This window comes from Oxyura jamaicensis, chromosome Z, assembly GCF_011077185.1.
Source record: "Oxyura jamaicensis isolate SHBP4307 breed ruddy duck chromosome Z, BPBGC_Ojam_1.0, whole genome shotgun sequence".
Taxonomy (NCBI): domain Eukaryota; kingdom Metazoa; phylum Chordata; class Aves; order Anseriformes; family Anatidae; genus Oxyura; species Oxyura jamaicensis.
This window is the reverse complement of record NC_048926.1, coordinates 46,209,639-46,228,571: the sequence shown is the minus strand read 5'-3', so window position 1 is coordinate 46,228,571 and position 18,933 is coordinate 46,209,639. Positions and strand designations below refer to the sequence as shown.

Sequence of the window (18,933 nt, the reverse complement as noted above, 5' to 3'; positions counted from 1 at the left end):
TGAAAATCCTTTGTAGACTTAGGCTCTTTCTTTTGCTTAAATTGTTACACAACTTATACTGGCAATATTAGACAACATTGTATTTATCACTTAAACTTGTATTTTGACAAACAGGAGCATTTTGGAATTCAGCATCGTTCAACACAGAGACATCTTACCTGCATTTCCCCACTCTCCATGGAGAACTCACTGCAGACGTATCATTTTTCTTTAAAACTACTGCTTCCTCAGGAGTGTTTTTAGAAAATCTGGGAATTCAAGACTTCATAAGGATAGAGTTATACTGTAAGTAGCACCACTGCATTGTATTATTATTATTAACATTAATATCATTAATATTACTATTATTATTTTAACTTTCAGTGGGACTATATTAGAGTTAACTAATAAGAGGAATATTTTAAAATATATTATCTATTTTTATTACAGTTATTACTTTGGTAGCTTTATGATTCTCCCCAAAATCCCAGCACTGCAATTAGATTTAATTATACAAATATGCATTCAAAGATAATTTCAGCCCCAGAGCATTCTTAATCTCAGCAATCAGACTCTTACTGCTCAATCAGTTCCTCCTTCGTTCACAGGCTACACCCCTCACGGACAGGCACTATGTGTGGCTGTTGCAAGATTCATTCATAATCACAATATGTGAGTCAGACCATCTACAGCATAGTACCCTAACTTTGTTATATTTTTCCCATATTCAATATCACTAATCTTTTTATTGTATTTCCTTCATACCTATCTAAAATCTTAGATTTTAGCACATTGATTTTTTTTTATCATTATTATTTTTTTCAAGAGAAAATTAAATTGTATTGCAATTGAATTCAGTAACATGACTCATGTAGGATTTACCTTAGTTGGCTCAATGTTTTCTTAGTCTTATATTGATCATTACTAAAAGGGAGAATATTTAAAAGGAATAATTATTGTTTCAAAATCTTTTGGATTTATTTGAAATGACAGATCATTTTAAAAGTTTTATAGTTGGCAGGTGCTTCTGAGAGTTCTTTCTAAAAGTTCATATCTTGACATTGGACATTTCCTCATTTTTAGAGATTCAAGGTGTTATCACCCTTGATAATTTTCTGGTGAAGAGTATAGATATACAAATATATACATAATATTTTATACAAAATATAATTTCAGAAACAAAGCATCTTTATTATATATATATATATATATATATATATATATATATATACCAACTATAATGTTTTACATTATTGAAACAAACAGAATAACGCCTACTGTGTTATTTTGTTCACAGTTAAATTATGGAATATTGTGTATAATGCTTTCTCAATTTGTTTTTCGTTGTCTCAGGCTGTATTCAAAAGATACTCTGTTTTCAATAATGTCTTTACCAGGTTTATCAGGAGTGTGGAATGCTTTCTGTTAAAATTTTGTGAATAGGTGAAAATACAGTAGCATAATAACCTTGGTGTCATGGAGTATAGCAAATGTGTTAGGTCACCACTTCAGTGAAGCAATCTGAAGCGACTAGGTCACCACTTCTCTGAAACAATGATAATATTCTTGCATGGGAAATGTTTTCCTGTCTCAAAATAAACAATTAAATTACTGAAACATTACAGGAATATTTCTGAGAACTAAATTCATCCATGCAGTTGGCAGAAGACCATTACTATGGTTCTCCATGATATGCAGACAAGCTCATGTCACTGGTCCCATTCATTCATGCGCATCCTTCAGTTGCACAAACTTATATACTTGTATATAAGTATACTTGTATACTTATTTTTTTCTGTATGACTTGTGACTAACAAGGCATAAGAGAAAGTGAAAGGCTGAATTTGTCCATTATTACATGGACAAATTCAGATATTTCTTCACTTCCAGAAAATGTCATGAATTGTTGAATGGGTATACTTATTATTTTTTGATAGGTATGATTGTTTGTTCTGGAGCCAGAATTGTGTATTTGTACTAAGAGTAATATTGTTCAGTAATTTATAATATATTCTCTTATCACAACTACCTTAAAAAACAAACAAACACATTAATCACCTTGAACATATCATATTGTATAATATCATTTAAATTTCATTATATACTCATTTTCAGTAGATTTGAATGTAAATCAACAACCTACACTTCATATGCTATTTATACTTCTACATAAATCAATGTCTTTGATTCAGGTAATAATAAATAACAATAATGAAAATGTCAGGTGCCATGTTTAAGATGAAGATGTTAGAAAATATTTAAAATTCATTATGGGATTAATATTTGGCATACTGTACTTGCTAACACATGCTTTTCTCACCATTTTATTTTTTGATTGTTCTCAAACTTTATATCCAATATTTTTATTTATGATGTAATGGTCTGTATACAAGTAAGCCTAATTTTACCAAAGCAAAAGTGCCAGATCAAGAAACTTAATAGGAAAGGTGAAGTTTAGAGCTGTTTGGTTTTATGAACATCTATAAACACTGTGGTGCATACACAACATAAAAAGCTATTGCAAAAATATAGTTATTTATCCTAATCATATTTTAAACACAGAAAACTAAATAATATTAGACAAGATATGATTATTTATTTATTATTTATTTATTATAAGCAAATATAAAAATAAAATAAATCCTCGAGGCTTTGAGTTTTTGTCTGAGTTACTGTAATGTTCTGCAGACTGAAAGCCACAAGGCCAATTCAACTCTGAGAGTTTTCATAGCACACTGTATTAAACAGTTACATGACTGCAAATTATATCTTCTAGCCAGAAGTGTAAGTTACTATTTTATACTGTCTGAGTGCTCACTGAAGGATTATATCCAAATTAAATACAGTTTTCCAATGAAATACAAAAAGATAAACAGAAATTTAAAGTAGGATTGGGAGCACAATTACATAGTATTTTAGAGGGCCTTTTGAGGAAAGAACTATTGGAAATAGTTCTAAGAGTTCTGAATATGAAGCTGTGATAGGCCCCCTTCTGCCCAAATTCACTACCTATTGTCCAGGATGAGTGGATTCCTATTTTCTTCTCTAGGGAAAGTACTTAATTATTGTATTCTGTAGCATATTACATGGTAATCACTACATATAATGTATATGTCCTGGAACTCTAAATGGTTCTTGTTGGCTGTGCTTTCTGTTAGTCGTTTTAGCTACAGCTAGCCACTGATCACACTCCATGATCACTATCAACTGCATCTTCCACTCCACTTTGCCAGTCTGTACCTGTGCTTTGCCTATGTTTGAATTCATTAGCTTCAAGAGTCCCTGCAATGTCTGGAATTTTTTTGTCTAACACCAAGGTAGGTAAGGACCACAAGGTATTTTTTTCATTAAAAGAGCTATGCTCTAGAGCAGAGCTTTCTCATGCTACCAAGAAAATGATGAAAATGCTCTTTGCCCTGGTCTTTCATCACAAGAGGACAAATTTCAGAACTCAGTCAGCATCTCTCTACATCCTGTGGCACACCTTCCACAGGTAGTTTGACCACTGGGCTCATAAATGCCAAATTTCTTCTAAACTTGCAGTGCTGTTGTTCTGACCAGAGTTGCTTTAAATATAAAATATAAACTGATGATATGTATCTCTTTTTCTGACATATTCTGCTCCGTCTTCAGACAGTCCACCAGATGCTAGTAGGGTCGTCATAGCTCTTTAAAAACCCATCTTTGGAACTTCTGGGACTGATTCTGTTTTTCAATAATACATTAATCTTTAGTGTTAATAACATAATTCATTAACTCATTGGTTATTTCAAAAGCTATACTACGTGTTTTCTTACCTTTAAAATCTAATCAGTCACATTATTTATCAGATCTATCATTCTGATATGCTATTTAATAGGCACATTCAGTGAGTTCAAAGCAGAATTTGTGTTTTCAGGCTTCCCTCCAACAGTACCGGAGGATTACAAAGACCTCCATACAGAAGGTAACATTCAGCAGAAATTCTCTTTACCTGGTCACATGGAGTTTCTGTTGCTTTTGTTCTCCTACTATGATTTTTTTTTTTTTTTTTTTTAATTCTTTAATCCCTCAGTACAGGGAGACTGAGCTCTCAACTTTGTCCAAATGAAACAAATTTATCCAAAAATTCACAACAAGATTTAGGCAACCATTATTTCTTATTATTGTATAGAACACTATTGATTTTTAAGCAGAAGAGATCACTTAACTACAAAAGAAGTTCTGTTTAAAACTCAACTGCACATTATGTCTTATTTTATTTGGGAAATCAAATGTTGTGTGTATTTTCTCACTCAGATTCAACTGTTATGGAAAAACACTTCATAACAGTCAGCTTTGGGGCTTAAGGGATAACAAGCATATGGCATTACTCAGTCTAAAGATTGGCCAAAGAGGATCTAAATGTTGTAAAATGTCTAATGGATCTTTTAAAAGTGAAAAGAAAATACAAGTATTTCACTATTTCACTGTGATTTAAAAAAAAAAAAAAATAAAAAAAAATGTATTATTCTGTAAATTCATGTCTCATAACGTGTTTGAAGGTCTGTCATGTTCTCTGATCACTTCTAACCACCTTGCTTTTCTCTCAAAGTCCAGTGACATAAATTGGAAACTTTAATGGTTCCAATTAATGGAGACTTCTCAATCCTCTAGTTTTTTGTTGAAGTAATAATTTTAAATGCTGGTGGTCTTGTGTTTGGGGATTACTCTTCATATGTGTTTATCCTTTAGTATGTTAATTGAGTAGCTTACAACTTTCAGATTTTTGATTTCTAGCATATTCCCCATCTGAACAACAAAGATGCAGCTACGCTTTTCTAGGCAAAATATCATGCAAATGTAGCTTAGGGAATGACTCAGTTGACTTCAACATATAAATTGTAGCATATTGTGTGAATATGTTTACATTAAAAAAAAATAAATACAAGACTTTATTGAGACCTCTCAATATATAAACAAGGTTTATAATAAAAATGGAGAAAGGCCTTTTAGCAGAGCCTGTAGTGGTAGGGCAAGGAGCAATGGCTTTAGACTGAAAGAAGGTAGATTTAGATTGGATATCAGGATGAAATTTTTTCATGATGTTGGTGAGACAACAGAATATTTTCCCCAGAGAAGTTGTGGATGACTCAACAATGGAAGACTGCAAAGTTGTATAAGACAGGGCTTTGAGCACCATCACCTAATGAAAGATGTCCTTACCCAGGGCAGACGGGGTGGACTAGATGGTCTTTAAAGGTCCCTTCCAAACCTAACATTAGGTCATCATATATTTCATTCTGCACTATTGCAGAATAGTGAAAATTCTTGACAGTCATCAGTTTTGACTTTTATTTATTTATTTTAGTTGTGATATTGTAACAACCTCTATGGATATTTTAGACAGAGAAGTTTGAAAATCTTGCAAGAAATCAAAACATGGTACATACATTGGAATCAATTTGTTCTTTTCAAAAAGTTGTGTTACTGATTTTGAAAATGATTTGCATCTGTGTTAGGACAGATATTTCGTATTAGCCAGTGCTACTTTTTAGATCAAAATTTGTACTCTGGTATTTTTTTAAGTTGTGTGAATAAATAGAACGTGTTTGAATTTTAGTTGTGGTGGCTGAAAATTAGCTAACAATGGTAATCAATTAACATATAAATAGGATATATCTTTTTTATCCAAAATGAAAAATAAGAAATCTCGTACATTTCACTGTTTCTTGATGTCTATACTCACTAGGGGGTGCAGCCAGTTTGACTTCGTTGATAAATAATTGTTCTCATTGTGAAGAAAGATTTCATTGTTCACAGTGTGAAAAAAGACTTTGTAAGTAGGACTCCTAAAGTCTACTTTTCCTCCCCAAAATTATCTTATCCTGTCATAGCCAGAGGAAATATTAGACTAGGCCTGAGAATAGCTTTTTCTGCAGTTTAATGGTTGTATGACCTAAATAACTATGGAATAATTTAAGCAATTATTTAAATATTGATGTCCTTTTTCTAGCCCCATCTGAAGTGATTTTTTCATTTGATGTTGGAAATGGACCTAGTGAAGTTACAGTGCAGTCACTCACTTCCTTAAATGACAACCAGTGGCATTATGTCAAGGCTGAACGAAACATCAAAGAGGCATCCTTACAAGTAGACCAGCTTCCTCAAAAGTTTCATGCTGCTCCACCTGATGGGCATATTCGGTTGCAACTCAACAGCCAACTTTTTGTAGGTAGGCACTCATTTTACAGAATCTTTTCTAACCTTTTCTAATTATCATCAAGGAAATGTGAAAGGAAAAAAAAAAAAAAAAAAAAAAAAAAAGAGATAGCAACTGGGTCTTTCGAAGACAGCTTGTATGGTAAAATGAGAGCCCTGGTGTAAAATCCAAGGAGATTTAGCTCTATTTTAAAAATAGAAATTCAGTGCTTCATCCTATCGTTATTATTGGATAAGCTTTCAACTTTTTTTTTTTTTTTTTTTTTTTTGAGGTTTGTTTGGAGAACAACTAAAGGATCTACTCTTCTGCCTTTTTCTAATAAATTTAATAGAATTTTCAGACTGTGTTTACTTAGTATGACAAATGGGATAAAGGGATTATTCTTTGACCTCACACAACCAAGACAAATCCACATCTATGGTCAGTTCTGTCTAAACCATGAAAGATTCAAAGAAATATTTATGGCTTTATACTTCAGCAAATTTGGCATTAATGTACTTAGGTAAACTACAGGAAAAGCAGAATTAAGATAACAAAAATCAATTCATGTCTACGTAGTTCTTAAATAGCATTATTTAGAGCTATATGTTATGGACAAGGTAGTGTTCTTACTGTAACCTTTATGAACTTAATATATAAAAATCTTCATTTTTTATTTCTACGTTTTTGGTGTACTTTTATGCTGTACGTTCTAGAAACATGTAAAGCCTGTCCTACCTTTGCAAAGCTTTTTGTCTAGATCTGTTGTAAGACACATTATATTAAATGAACTTATTTTTCATTTGCTACATCTTAGGGAAGAGGGAAATTAAGGGGCCTGGTGTTACTAAATAAACTGTATCTTTAGGAAAAGTTGAAAGTAGATCAGTTTGAATTTATGCAATCTGATGTGTGAAGCAAAATTGAAATTCCACAATTTTTTAATGTCAATATCAAGTCTAAGCTGTTCTCTAATGATAATGACAGTGAGTTGATCTAATCCTTCTTCCAAATGATCTGAAACTGTGCTAACCTGAAAAGAGTAACACTTCCCAGAAAATTATATCAAATAATTGACTTCTGAATAAGGTGACCCTTTTTTAACAAATGAATAATAAATAAATTATATATATATATATATATATATAGGCTGACTTGTCAAATTTGTCTTATATGGAGGTGTCAATTTAAAATTTTGTCTAGCTTGTTTTCTTCAGATGGTGTTCAGATGAATAGTTTGCACTGAAATAGTGATTCTATTCTGCTGCTTCTGGTATTTTTTTTGTGGAAGCTTTTAGTCAACACTTGTCTGGAAATTCATGGGGATTATGGTTGGAAACCTTGTATATTGTGAAGTGTTTTCTGTTTTTCTTTGTAAAAGATAAAAAAAAAAAAAAAAGACAGCAACAACAACTAAAACAGGAGATATCATAGTAAATTTTGTAACATAGTTTAGGAGAAAAAATATTGTGTGTATTGCACACCTTGCTAAGCAATCACAATGAACAAAACATTGGCCATCAGGAAGTGTCTTAAAATGAACAGTCATAATAAATGAAGGAACAATTATTATTACCTTCTGGATTGTCCTATTCATTTACAGAATATGTTTCATAGTCAGGACTGACCACCTTCTCACTCAGTAGAGAAAGGAATAAATTCAAGATTGGACACGGGTTCCACCACAGGACAAAATATGCAATCCCAGACATGAACTCTAGGATATCGTGATCCATACCATGAGACAGACAGACAGAAATGTAGAACAATTGAGCAGTCAGCAGAATCTTGAAAATGTAAAACTTTACTCTTCCTCACCCTCCCTTAACCCTTTCTCCTTTACTTTTTTATTTATTATTATTCATTTTTCTGTATTCCTTAATTTTTCCTTTTGCTTCTCTTCCCTTCTCTCCCTTTCTCTCCCCTTCTCTTCTTTTAAAAACAAGCAAACAAACAACAAAACCTAATTTATGGATGTTACTCCATTGTGAATTAATAACAGTATGCATCATTGCTTGGTATCTTACTGTGCAAAATCTTTTCTTTTTTTTTCCCATTAAAAGCTTCAGGAGTTCACTGTAATTACTTGAGAAAAAAAGAAACTAGATATGCTTTTAAAACTATTTATAAATATTTTCACATGCATAAGCATATACATGGGAAATTCATCATAGACTGTTCAGGGGCTGTAAAATATAGAGATGTTTTTACACATTGCTTCTTTTTTATTTTTAAAAGCTCATATGAATTTATTTCAGGTGGGACAGCATCTAGACAGAAAGGATTTTTGGGATGTATTCGTTCATTACAGTTAAATGGAATGGCCCTTAACCTGGAAGAGAGAGCGAAGATAACACCAGGAGTTGAACCAGGATGTCCTGGACATTGTAGTAGCTATGGTAACCTGTGTCACAATGGTGGAAAATGCAGAGAGAAATACAGTGGATTCTCTTGTGACTGCAGTTTCTCTGCCTATGCTGGGCCATTCTGTAAGAAAGGCAAGCATGTGTTTTAGCTTCATCAGTTATTGCAAGTAAGAGCATGCAGTCCAGAATAAGTTCTTTAAGGATATGTCTCAATGGTTACAAATCATTTGTTTCACCTAGTGTAGAGAGACATTCAGTTTAATTTGCTCAGTATGTGTAACTAGTTTTATAAAAATGATCTTCCAGAGGTTTACTCAACATCTACTGTTCAAAACAGTATGTGAGAGAGTCACTATGTTTTCTTTAATGTTATGTAGCAGCTTTCATATTTTAGTATTATACTACAGCTAGAGATGATATATATAAACATTTGGATATCTGTCTGTCAAGTCTTAAGGATTAACTAGGACTAAAGCTATGATTAAATTTGGAAAACAAAGCAAGAAGTAATGTATTTTTTTTTTATTATTATTATTTTTTAACTTCAAGAGGAAAGTGAGATTATGGGGAAAAAGGAGTGAACCCATCTTTTCATCCATTTGAATTGAGTTCTTCACTAATGGTGTTATAGTAGTGGATGATAAACAGTGAGTTTGAATTTTAAGAATAGAAGTTCATTTAGAAATTCAATATTTTCAAATCATTCTAATTAGTTAAAAATGGCTTTCTTCCTCCATGTATTCTGCAAAGTACTTGCTGGCTTAAATGCCATCACTCCAGGTTCCTCTAAATTAATGAGCATTACATCTACCCAGCCACTACTGCCACCAAAAAAATAAAAGACTCTTGTGAAGTCCCTCCATATCCATATCCCCTGTGGAACTAATGCTACTGAGTGTCTTCCATTCATTCTCATGATGTCTTCCTACTTCCCAGAAAATAGAAGAAGAATGGTCACACTCCAAGCTTATTCTTCACATGATTGAGTATGTCCTGTTGCTGAAAATGTGGGGTGACCTTTAATAATTTTAATCTCTCTCTTACAAAAATAAAATGCCACATTACAGTAATTTACAGATTTTTATTTATATATTTCTTTATTTATTTTCTGAAGTCTGTGGTAATGGTATAGTCTAAGTGTTATTTTAATAGGAAGCTGCTGTGAGATATTATGGAGACACAGAGGGCCTTTATGTCTTCTCCCACACCCTTTTAAGGCATAGACAAGTTTAGTCAATGTGTTAGGATTTAAACTCCTGCACCAATTTCTCTGTATGTGCAATGTACTTAGGAGAGAAAACACATGGACTTTGGGACATAAATAAAAAGAAAAAAAAAAAAAAAAAAAAAAAAACAGAAAGCCAGAAGCATGTTCAAAACCAGACAAAAAGAAGCACATCTTCATGCAACAGATATTTAAGACACATGCTTATTGTGGTTTTGGTCTAACACAGGATGTCTTATTATTCTCTGTAATTCTAGGTATTAGCATTGTTAATATTTCTTTCAATTGTATCTCTATAATTAAGAATACTTGTTCTTGATTTTTTTGTTTTGTTTTGTTTTGTTTGCTTGTTTGCTTTGTTTTGTTTTCCTGTTTTTACTCTTTTGCATCATATTTAAAAACTGATTTATTTATTTATTTATTTAATATATATATATTTTTTTTTAGAGATCTCTGCCTATTTTGGAACTGGAAGTTCTGTGATATACAATTTTCAAGAATATTATACCTTCACTAAAAATTCCAGTTCTCATGCTTCTTCTTTCTATGCTGACATGACACTGAGCAGGGAAACAATCACATTTGCCTTCCGAACAACACGAACACCAAGCCTACTTCTTTATGTCAGTTCCTTCTACAAGGAGTATCTCTCAGTCATTCTAACCAGAAACGGTAAGTGTTCAGATAGGCTGTCTGGAAATACTAATGAGCTGTCAACTCAAATTCATCCTGATTCCCAGAGCTGAATCACAAATTAAACATTGTCCTGTTGTTGCTTTAAATGGTATCTTTATTTTTCAGCTGTAAAAAGCAATACTTTCCATCTTAATGTAATTCCTCTTACTGTAACTTCAGCTTTTACTGCTTTTTATAGTTTTGGCAAAATTAATTATTTCTGGAAATCCTTTAGTAGTATTTTTTTTTTTTATTTATTTATTTGCAACTCAAAATGTATCTGGTGAAAATCCACATCCCATCTGTTGATGGGAATTTAACTTTTTCTGTTTAAACTAAGCACGAAATCTTAGTTGGATCTTTGTTTTGTATTCTTTCATCTTGTCTACTAATTTCTTTCCTTGTTTTGCTCCTAGATATTTTTTTTCAATTAAGAAATTTAATTACAGAAAAAAAAAAAAAAAAAGGCTAACTTGAATATTTGGATGTGTCAAAGACTGTTTGCAAACATACTGGCCTTGTGCTCAAAAAGACCCCCTTTTCCAGATACAGAATATAGATTGGTTATAGAATAACTATATATACTTATATATAGATAAAGATATATATAGAGAGATGTGTATATATAGATATATATATATGGATATAGAATAACTACATATTTTTATATATAACTTACATATAATTGGATATAGAATAACTATAGAGTCCTGATCATGTGAAGTAGAACATGTTCTACAACTGGCCTGGGTCTGGATGGGGATTTGCTTTTCAAAGGACTAGTATAAAGTTGTAGTATATCTACATCTGATATCGCTCTTGTCTCTGACAAGAGCCTTTGTGTTAAAAAGCCTTTATTGATATGCATAAAGACTACACTAAGAATTAACAACAAGAAATGGAAAGTGAGATAGAAATGATTGATTGTAGCCTTCTTGACTGTTGATTGGTCAGAGATTTACAGTCTGACAGTGTAAATATTACTTAAGAATAGTACTGCTAAGGTAAAGAGTTTTATTTGATAAATCACATTGAAATAAGCTACCAGACCTTTCTGAGCTGTACTAAAATAAAATAAAATAAAATAAAATAAAATAAAATAAAATAAAATACTGCAAAACCTTTAACTCATTATGACATGTTCACAGATTACACAGATTTGTCACAGTTTAGAGCTATCTTTGCTATATCATCCTACTTTCAAAATTGTTACCCTTCCTATTGTCTTCTTTCATTTCTCACTTAAGTCAGTTTATCTTATTTGAGCTAATTCCTTATATAAATTAAACATTTGGTTTGTTCTTCAAATGCACATGTGAAGAGGTAGCTATTGTATATGATCTACTCTACCTGTTGTGTACCCATTGTACCATACCATTTACTCTATCTATATCTGCAGGAAGTTTACAGATAAGGTACAAACTGGATAGCCATCAAGATCCTGATGTCTTCAACATCAATTTCAAAAGCATGGCTGATGGACAACTACACCATGTGAAGATTGACAGAGAGGAGGAAATGCTTCTTGTAGAGGTAATTCAATTAAAAAAGACAAAAAAAAAAGAAAAAAAAAAAAAAAAAAGAAAGGGGGTGGGGGGGGAGATATTATAAAATCCAGAACAAAATGAAATAAATAGTTAGAACACTTACCCCCAAATAAACTGTGTTTTAATATCTCAAGGAGATAAAGCAAAGCTTAGCAGACTCAGTAAGAGTCTAGTTTAGGAATTTTCTTTGGCTTTCTTCTTGTCTATTTTAAAAAGAATTTCTCCTCATCGTTTTATATGAATTGTTTTATGGTTAAATTTGCATAGTTGGATAACTGCTGTCATTAAATTGGGATCTTTTTTTTTTTTTTTAAATTCATTATTATTAATCAAACAACAATACTTATTTTTATATCTAGAAAATAGCTTAAGCCTACTTTTCTATTTCTCACAAATCCTTTTTACATCAATGGAATATTATTATTAAGAAAAATATTTTTTTATTTTTGTGTATAGCGGATGATAAAGTAGAAATATTTAATTTACTTATTAATCATTTGAATATTTAGAATCGTTAGATCATTAATAAAAACTCAATTTTTAAATTCATTCTTATAAATCCTGAATGTTTCAAGTTTTAGGGTTAGAGAAGAGAGTGCTTAATTATGCAATGCTACAAGAATAGCTTGAGGTCAAGCTATTCTACAGGTATACTGGCAGGCAGAATATTTACAGTATGATACTTAATATTTAAACATGAAATAAATGTTGAGTGACTTTTTTTTATAATGAAAATAACATTTTCAATTGTTTTGGGTATTTATCAATTTTATTTATTCTAATAATAACTAAGAAGGAATCATCCAAATAAATTAAATTAATACTGATTTATTAAGGGGGACTAAGAAGTATCACAGCTGTAATCAGTGAGCTGAGAAAGCTAATTGTCTTTTTTAAAATATATATATATATATATATATATGATACAATTAACAAAGGTTTTCCTCAGCTTTTTTTTATTATTATATATTTTTTTATTATTTTATTTTATTTAAATTTAGACTCACATCTTACCTGTTTTCTTTCAAACTTTAACTAAAGTCATTTCCATTATCCTACTTTGCTCTTCAATGCACCATTTTGCAGGTTAACCAGAATGAAAGAATGAAATTTATTCTGTCTTCAGGCACAGAATTCAATGCAATCAAGTCTCTCATACTTGGCAAGATTTTGGGTAAGTGGAACACCACCTGGTTTTCTAAAACATGGATCAAAATGTCACCATGGCAAATCTTAATAGCATTGAAAGACATTTGTTGTCTCGGAATTAATTAGATGCTGAGTTACAATCAAGGTAGAAACTTCGGTCCTGTTGGAGTGCAAATATAATTGTGTAAGTACTTCCTGAAAAATGAACAAGTACATTCCATTAAATTTCTTCTATTTTTGCAATCAAGCATTATGAAACACAGCTTTTTATTAATTTATTTATTTGTTTTTCTCTCAGGAAAAAATAATTTATCATCAAATTATACACAAAGACCATTGAATGCTAATAATCATACAAAATTTTGTGATTCAATTTTAATATAAACAGGGATAAGATAATACAAACAAAAATTTTATTGCAGTTACTTTTTAAGAACAGGTTAATCTATGATATTTGTCCAGTTCAGATTCATTAAAACTTTTTTTTTTTTTTTCCTCTGTAGTAATAATCAAAATTGAACTTACCTATCTGCAATTGTTGTGTAAATTTGGTAAAATAATATAGGTAAATAATATAGCTTGAACTAGAATCCCTAAAATCTTACTATTTTCATGACTGTCGTTGGTAAACCTTAATAATAGTACTTAATAATAGTAAATGTGGTGTTAGTGAAAAGTTGGGGAATATTCTATGTTTCTTTCTTGTAAAATAATTGTAAAATAATTGTAAATTGTAAAAAAAAAAAAATATTGTAAAATAATTTCTCATTATATATGTGTTGTTATATTCTATTATCAAGTAAAGATCCATTCGAACATCCTTCCTCTAATAACAGGATTTGTTTCAGCAATATGTAAACAGAGCCTGTGTAGTTTGCAAGATACAACCATGTACTAAGGTTACAATGACTTTTTCTATATTCTTCAGTTATATTAATTATTCTCCTCCTTCTACAGGTTGTCCTGGAATAAGGGCTGAATAAATAGGTTTGCCAAAATAAGGATTATTTGAAAAGATGATATCTAAATGTATATAACTTATTTTTTTTTTATAATTTTGTAAGGCATGATGTTGTCATAATTATCATCTACAAGTGTTTTAATTTTTTATAAAAAACATTTGATAAGAAGTTACGAAATTTTATTAAAAAAAAAAAAAAAAAAAAAAAACTTGGAAATTAAGTGACTCCCTTGGTGTCTCTTGAACATCTAGACAGTAAACTGCCTGCAAAATGGTGGTTTCTCATCCTTTAAAAATCCTTCTAAGTAAGTTAAAGTGTTAAGAATATATGTGATATATATTCTTACTGTACTGGGTCTGGCTGGGATGTTAACTTTCCCTGCAGCAGCCCATACAGTGCTGCGCTCTGCACTTGTAGCTAGAAGAGCATTGGTATCACATCGGTGTTGTGTCAGCTGCTGAGCAGTGCTGGCACAGCATCAGGACTCTCTCTAACCCTCCTAGGGGGTGGGTAAAAAAGTGAGAAAGAAACATCACCAGGGCAGCTGACCTAAACCAACCAAAGGGATATTCCATACCATATGATGTCACACTCAGCAATAAAAGGTGGAAAAAGGCAGAAGAGGGGAGGGGTGGGCTCTAGTTGCGAAAACGTCTGCCCTCCTCCCGAACACCGGCTACGTGCGTTGAGGCCCTGCTTCAAGGACGTGGTCAAGCGTCACTCATTTAGGGGCAGAAGTAGAGAGTAATTTCTTTCCTCTGCACTTCCACATAGCCTTTACTTGTTTTGTTTTGTTATTCCCTTTCTCCCTCCCTCTTCTCCTTCCCCTTTTTTCCCTTTAGTTGAATTGTTTAATTAATAATAATATTTCCTTTTTTTTTTCTATGTTTTTTTTTTTTTTTTCTCTCTTTAATTAAATTATCCTTATCTCAACCCGAGAGTTGTTCTTTCCTTTACTTCTTCCCCTCCTCATCTGAGGAGGTGGAGTGAGAGAGTGGATGTGGTGTTCAGCTGCCTAGCACGGTAAAACCACCACAATGGCATAGAAGAAATTAAGTTTTCATCTCAAATTAGTATAGATGATATATGAATTTAACTTGCTCCTCAAGGATTACAGGAACTATTTACATGTTTCATATAAAAGCTATTGTGAAAAACAAGTTCTAAGAAGTGTTTCTGCAGATTCATTTTTTGTAGTTTAATTTAGAGGAATTTTATTACTTTGTAACTCAGGTGTCTCTCCAGGATCCACATATCTTTTTTTTTTTTTTTTTTTTTTTTTTTTGTACAGTACTCTTGGGAATAAGATAACAGTTTTGGTAAATCAATGTTTCTGACATTGTAACAGGTCTAGAAACACTTTTCTGACTACCAAGGTAGGAAGTACTGCTATATATTTGCAAAGAGTCTCCTTCCTACTGACAAGCAAATCATTATCTAAAATTGTCCATCATGTTATTGGTCGGAGGCAGTAAGTATGTCTGTCTCTGATTTCTATCTACATTCAAATAACGTAAATCAACAAATAAGCGTGTACAAAAACAGTTTTCTGCTTTATTCTGAGTAGTAATGAGAGTTTAACTCTCACACACCGACTCATGCACACACAGATACCAGTTTCAAATGTAACCTACATTACATGTAGGAAAAATAATAATAATAATAATTTCTGACTTATTCTAGTTTAGAAAATTAGATGCACATGGGGATTAAATGAGAGAGATTTGAACATGAAATCTTAAGTGTAAGTAATTTAATAGGCTAATGTAGAAAGACCGTTGTATTTCAAACTCAAAAAGAACTGGAATAAATATTTTGAGTATATAAAAAAATGAATACAGTGATAATTGTTTCAATATTTCCATTAACTGAATGATAGTTTAAAACTTATTAAATAATTACATTTAAAGATCACATTTATAGATCTTAAAAAAAAAAAAAAATCAAATTATTGATTGTGATTGTCTGAAAGAGTCACAGTGTACTGATCTGTTTTCTGTATAGAAAAATAATTAAAGGACTTCTAACATGAATGGAAATGTAGTACTTTTGAAAAATAGATGTTTTTATACAACATACAGTCCAGAATAGAAATGTTATGTAGATAGGCGCAAAGAATGGAGAAGTGAATTATACATTTAAGGATATATTTAAAAGTATATTACCTAAAATATGCTACTAGATTAAAAAAGTTTAAAACCTTTCAAAAGCTCAGGTATTGAGCTTAATAAGTAATTGATAAGGAATTGATAATATTTTGATGTAGAGTTCTATTGTGGTCATTCTCAGATATGAGTAATACCACAGTGACCATTACAAAATTAAAGGATTTGTTGTATTTTTTATGAAAACCCATACAAAAGTTTGTATAATTTTACTTTAAAATGTATTTCACAGAATTATGGAATGATTTAGGTTTAGGTAATCCTGTCCACTACTCTTGCTCAAGCAAGGCCACCTAGAGCCAGTAGACCAGGACCACGTCCAGATGGCTTTTGAATACCTCCAAGGACTCCACAACCTCACTAGGCAAGTTGTGCCAGTGCTCTCACCAGCACAGTAAAGAACTGGTTCCTGATATTCAGAGGAAACTTCTGTGTTTCTGTTTGTGCTGATTGCCGCTTGACCTGACACTGGGCACCAATGAAAAGAGCCTTGTTCCATCCTCCTTTTCCTGTCCCTATTTGATTATGAATTGCCATTGATAAGACCTATGATCCCTATCTTTCTTCAGGCTGTCAAGGTCCCTCTCAATTGCAGCATGAAATTTCAGTGTATCAGCCAGCCACTCCTCCCATTTTTATCATAGGATCGTGTAATAGCTTCGGTTGGAAGGTGAACCTTAAAGATAATCTAATTCCAAATCCCCTACCATGGGCAGGGACACCTTCCACTAGACCAGGTTGCTCCAAGAACCATCCAGCTTGACGTTAAACACATCTGGTGATGGGGCATCCATAACTTCTCTGGTCAACCTGTTCCACTGCCTCACCACCCTCTGAATGAAGAATTTCCTCCTAACATCTAATCTAATCTTTCCATTTTAATTTAAAACTCTTACTCCTTTGCCTATCACTACACTTCCTGAGAAAAATCATAGAATCAATAGAATCATTGAGGTTGTAAAAGAGGTCTAAATTTATCTGCTTCAAGGGGCCTGCAGCATCCTGGCTTGCATAAGAAACAGCGTGGCCAGCAGGTCCAGGGAAGTGATTGTCCCCCTGTACTCAGTTCTGGTGAGGCCGCACCTCAAGTACTGTGTTCAGTTTTGGCCCCTCACTACAAGGACATGGAGGTGCTTGAGCGACTCCAGAGAAGGGCTACAAAGCTGGTGAAGGGTCTGGAGATCAAGTCTTATGAGGAGCGGCTGAGGGAGCTGGGACTGTTTAGCCTGGAGAAGAGGAGGCTCAGGGGTGACCTTATTGCACTCTACAGGTGCCTAAAAGGAGGCTGTAGTGAGGTGGCGGTTGGTCTGTTCTCCCATGTGCCTGGTGACAGGACGAGGGGGAATGGGCTAAAGTTGCACCAGGGGAGGTTTAGTTTGGATATTAGGAAGAACTTCTTTACTAAACGGGTTGTTAGTAACTGGGATAGGCTTCCCAGGGAAGTGGTTGAGTCACCATCCCTGGAGGTCTTGAAAAGACGTTTAGATGTAGAGTTTAGGGATATGGTTTAATGGAAGATTTGTTAGCATTAGGTCAGACTCAGTGATCTTGGAGGTCTCTTCCAACATAGACTGTTCTGTGTGATTCTGTGATTTAATCTAGCACTGTCAAGTTCACCATTAAACGATGTCACTAAGCACTACATCTACACAGTTTTTGAAGACCTCGAGGGATGATGACTCAACTACTTCCCTAGGCATCTTGTTCAAATACTTCACGACTCTTTCAGTGCTTTTTGTTGTTGTTGTTGTTGTTGTTTGTTTAATTATTTTGTTTTGTTGTTTGTTTTTGTTTGTTTTTTCCTAATATGAAAAATAAACCTCCCATGGCACAACATAAGGCCATTTTCTTTTGTCTTATCACTGAATGCTTGGGAGAAGAGCCTGATCTCCACCTCTGCCTCCATTAAGGCTGCTCTCCTGTTGTCCCCCTTTAGGTACTGAAAGGCTGCAATGAAGTCTCCCTAGAGCCTTCTGTTCACTACTTCCTCAGCCTGTCTTCATAGGAGAGGTGCTCCAGTCCTTCAATTACCTGCCTCCTCTGGACTTGCTCTAATATGTCCATTAAATTGTTTTATGTCATCTGCAAATTTGCTGAGGGTACACTCTACCCCACCATCCAAATCATTTATGAAGATGTTAAAAAGGACTGGACGCAGTACTGACTCTTGGTTAAGCTAATAGTTACTGGCCTCCATCTCAACCTTGTACCACTGATCACTGCCTTCTGGGCCTGGCCATTCAGACAGTTTTAATCAGTTTCATGTCTGCACGTCTGCAAGCACATCAACAGCTTGTCTATGAGGATTTTGTGCAACACAGTGTCAAAACCCTCACTGACTCCAGGTAGACAATACCCACTGGTCTCCCGTCATCCATCAGGCTGGTCATTTCATCATATAAGCTTATCAAGATGGTCAAGCATGACTTCCCCTTGGTGAATCCATTCTGACTACTCCTGATGATTTTCTTGTCCTTCATGTGCCTTCATGTCCTTCAGAATGCTTTCCAGGATTAGCTGTTCAACATTTAATTCAATATAATGGAATGTACATTCATAGAAAAATAGCAATCTCTTTTGATGGGTATTTCAAAGTAAAGACCAATGTTGTCTGTTCCGAAGAAACCACATGTAAAAAATAAATAAATGGAAGAGAGCAAAGCCGTGTAATAACAAATGGGTATTTGTATGTGCATTGGGGGGGG

At 33.0% G+C, this 18,933-nt stretch overlaps 1 protein-coding gene across 1 annotated transcript in view; it reads left to right on the top strand.

Annotated features, from left to right (window-relative positions):
* Positions 1–16,532, top strand: part of CNTNAP4 (contactin associated protein family member 4) — a 175,667-nt gene extending 159,135 nt beyond the window's left edge. Inside the window, exons 16-22 of the mRNA XM_035309930.1 lie at positions 115–285; positions 5,954–6,172; positions 8,398–8,637; positions 10,178–10,402; positions 11,805–11,938; positions 13,039–13,126; positions 16,461–16,532. Coding sequence (XP_035165821.1) covers positions 115–285; positions 5,954–6,172; positions 8,398–8,637; positions 10,178–10,402; positions 11,805–11,938; positions 13,039–13,126; positions 16,461–16,525 — 1,142 coding nt within the window. The 3' untranslated portion in view covers positions 16,526–16,532. The remainder of the gene's footprint in view (positions 1–114; positions 286–5,953; positions 6,173–8,397; positions 8,638–10,177; positions 10,403–11,804; positions 11,939–13,038; positions 13,127–16,460) is intronic.
* Positions 16,533–18,933: the final 2,401 nt, after the last annotated feature.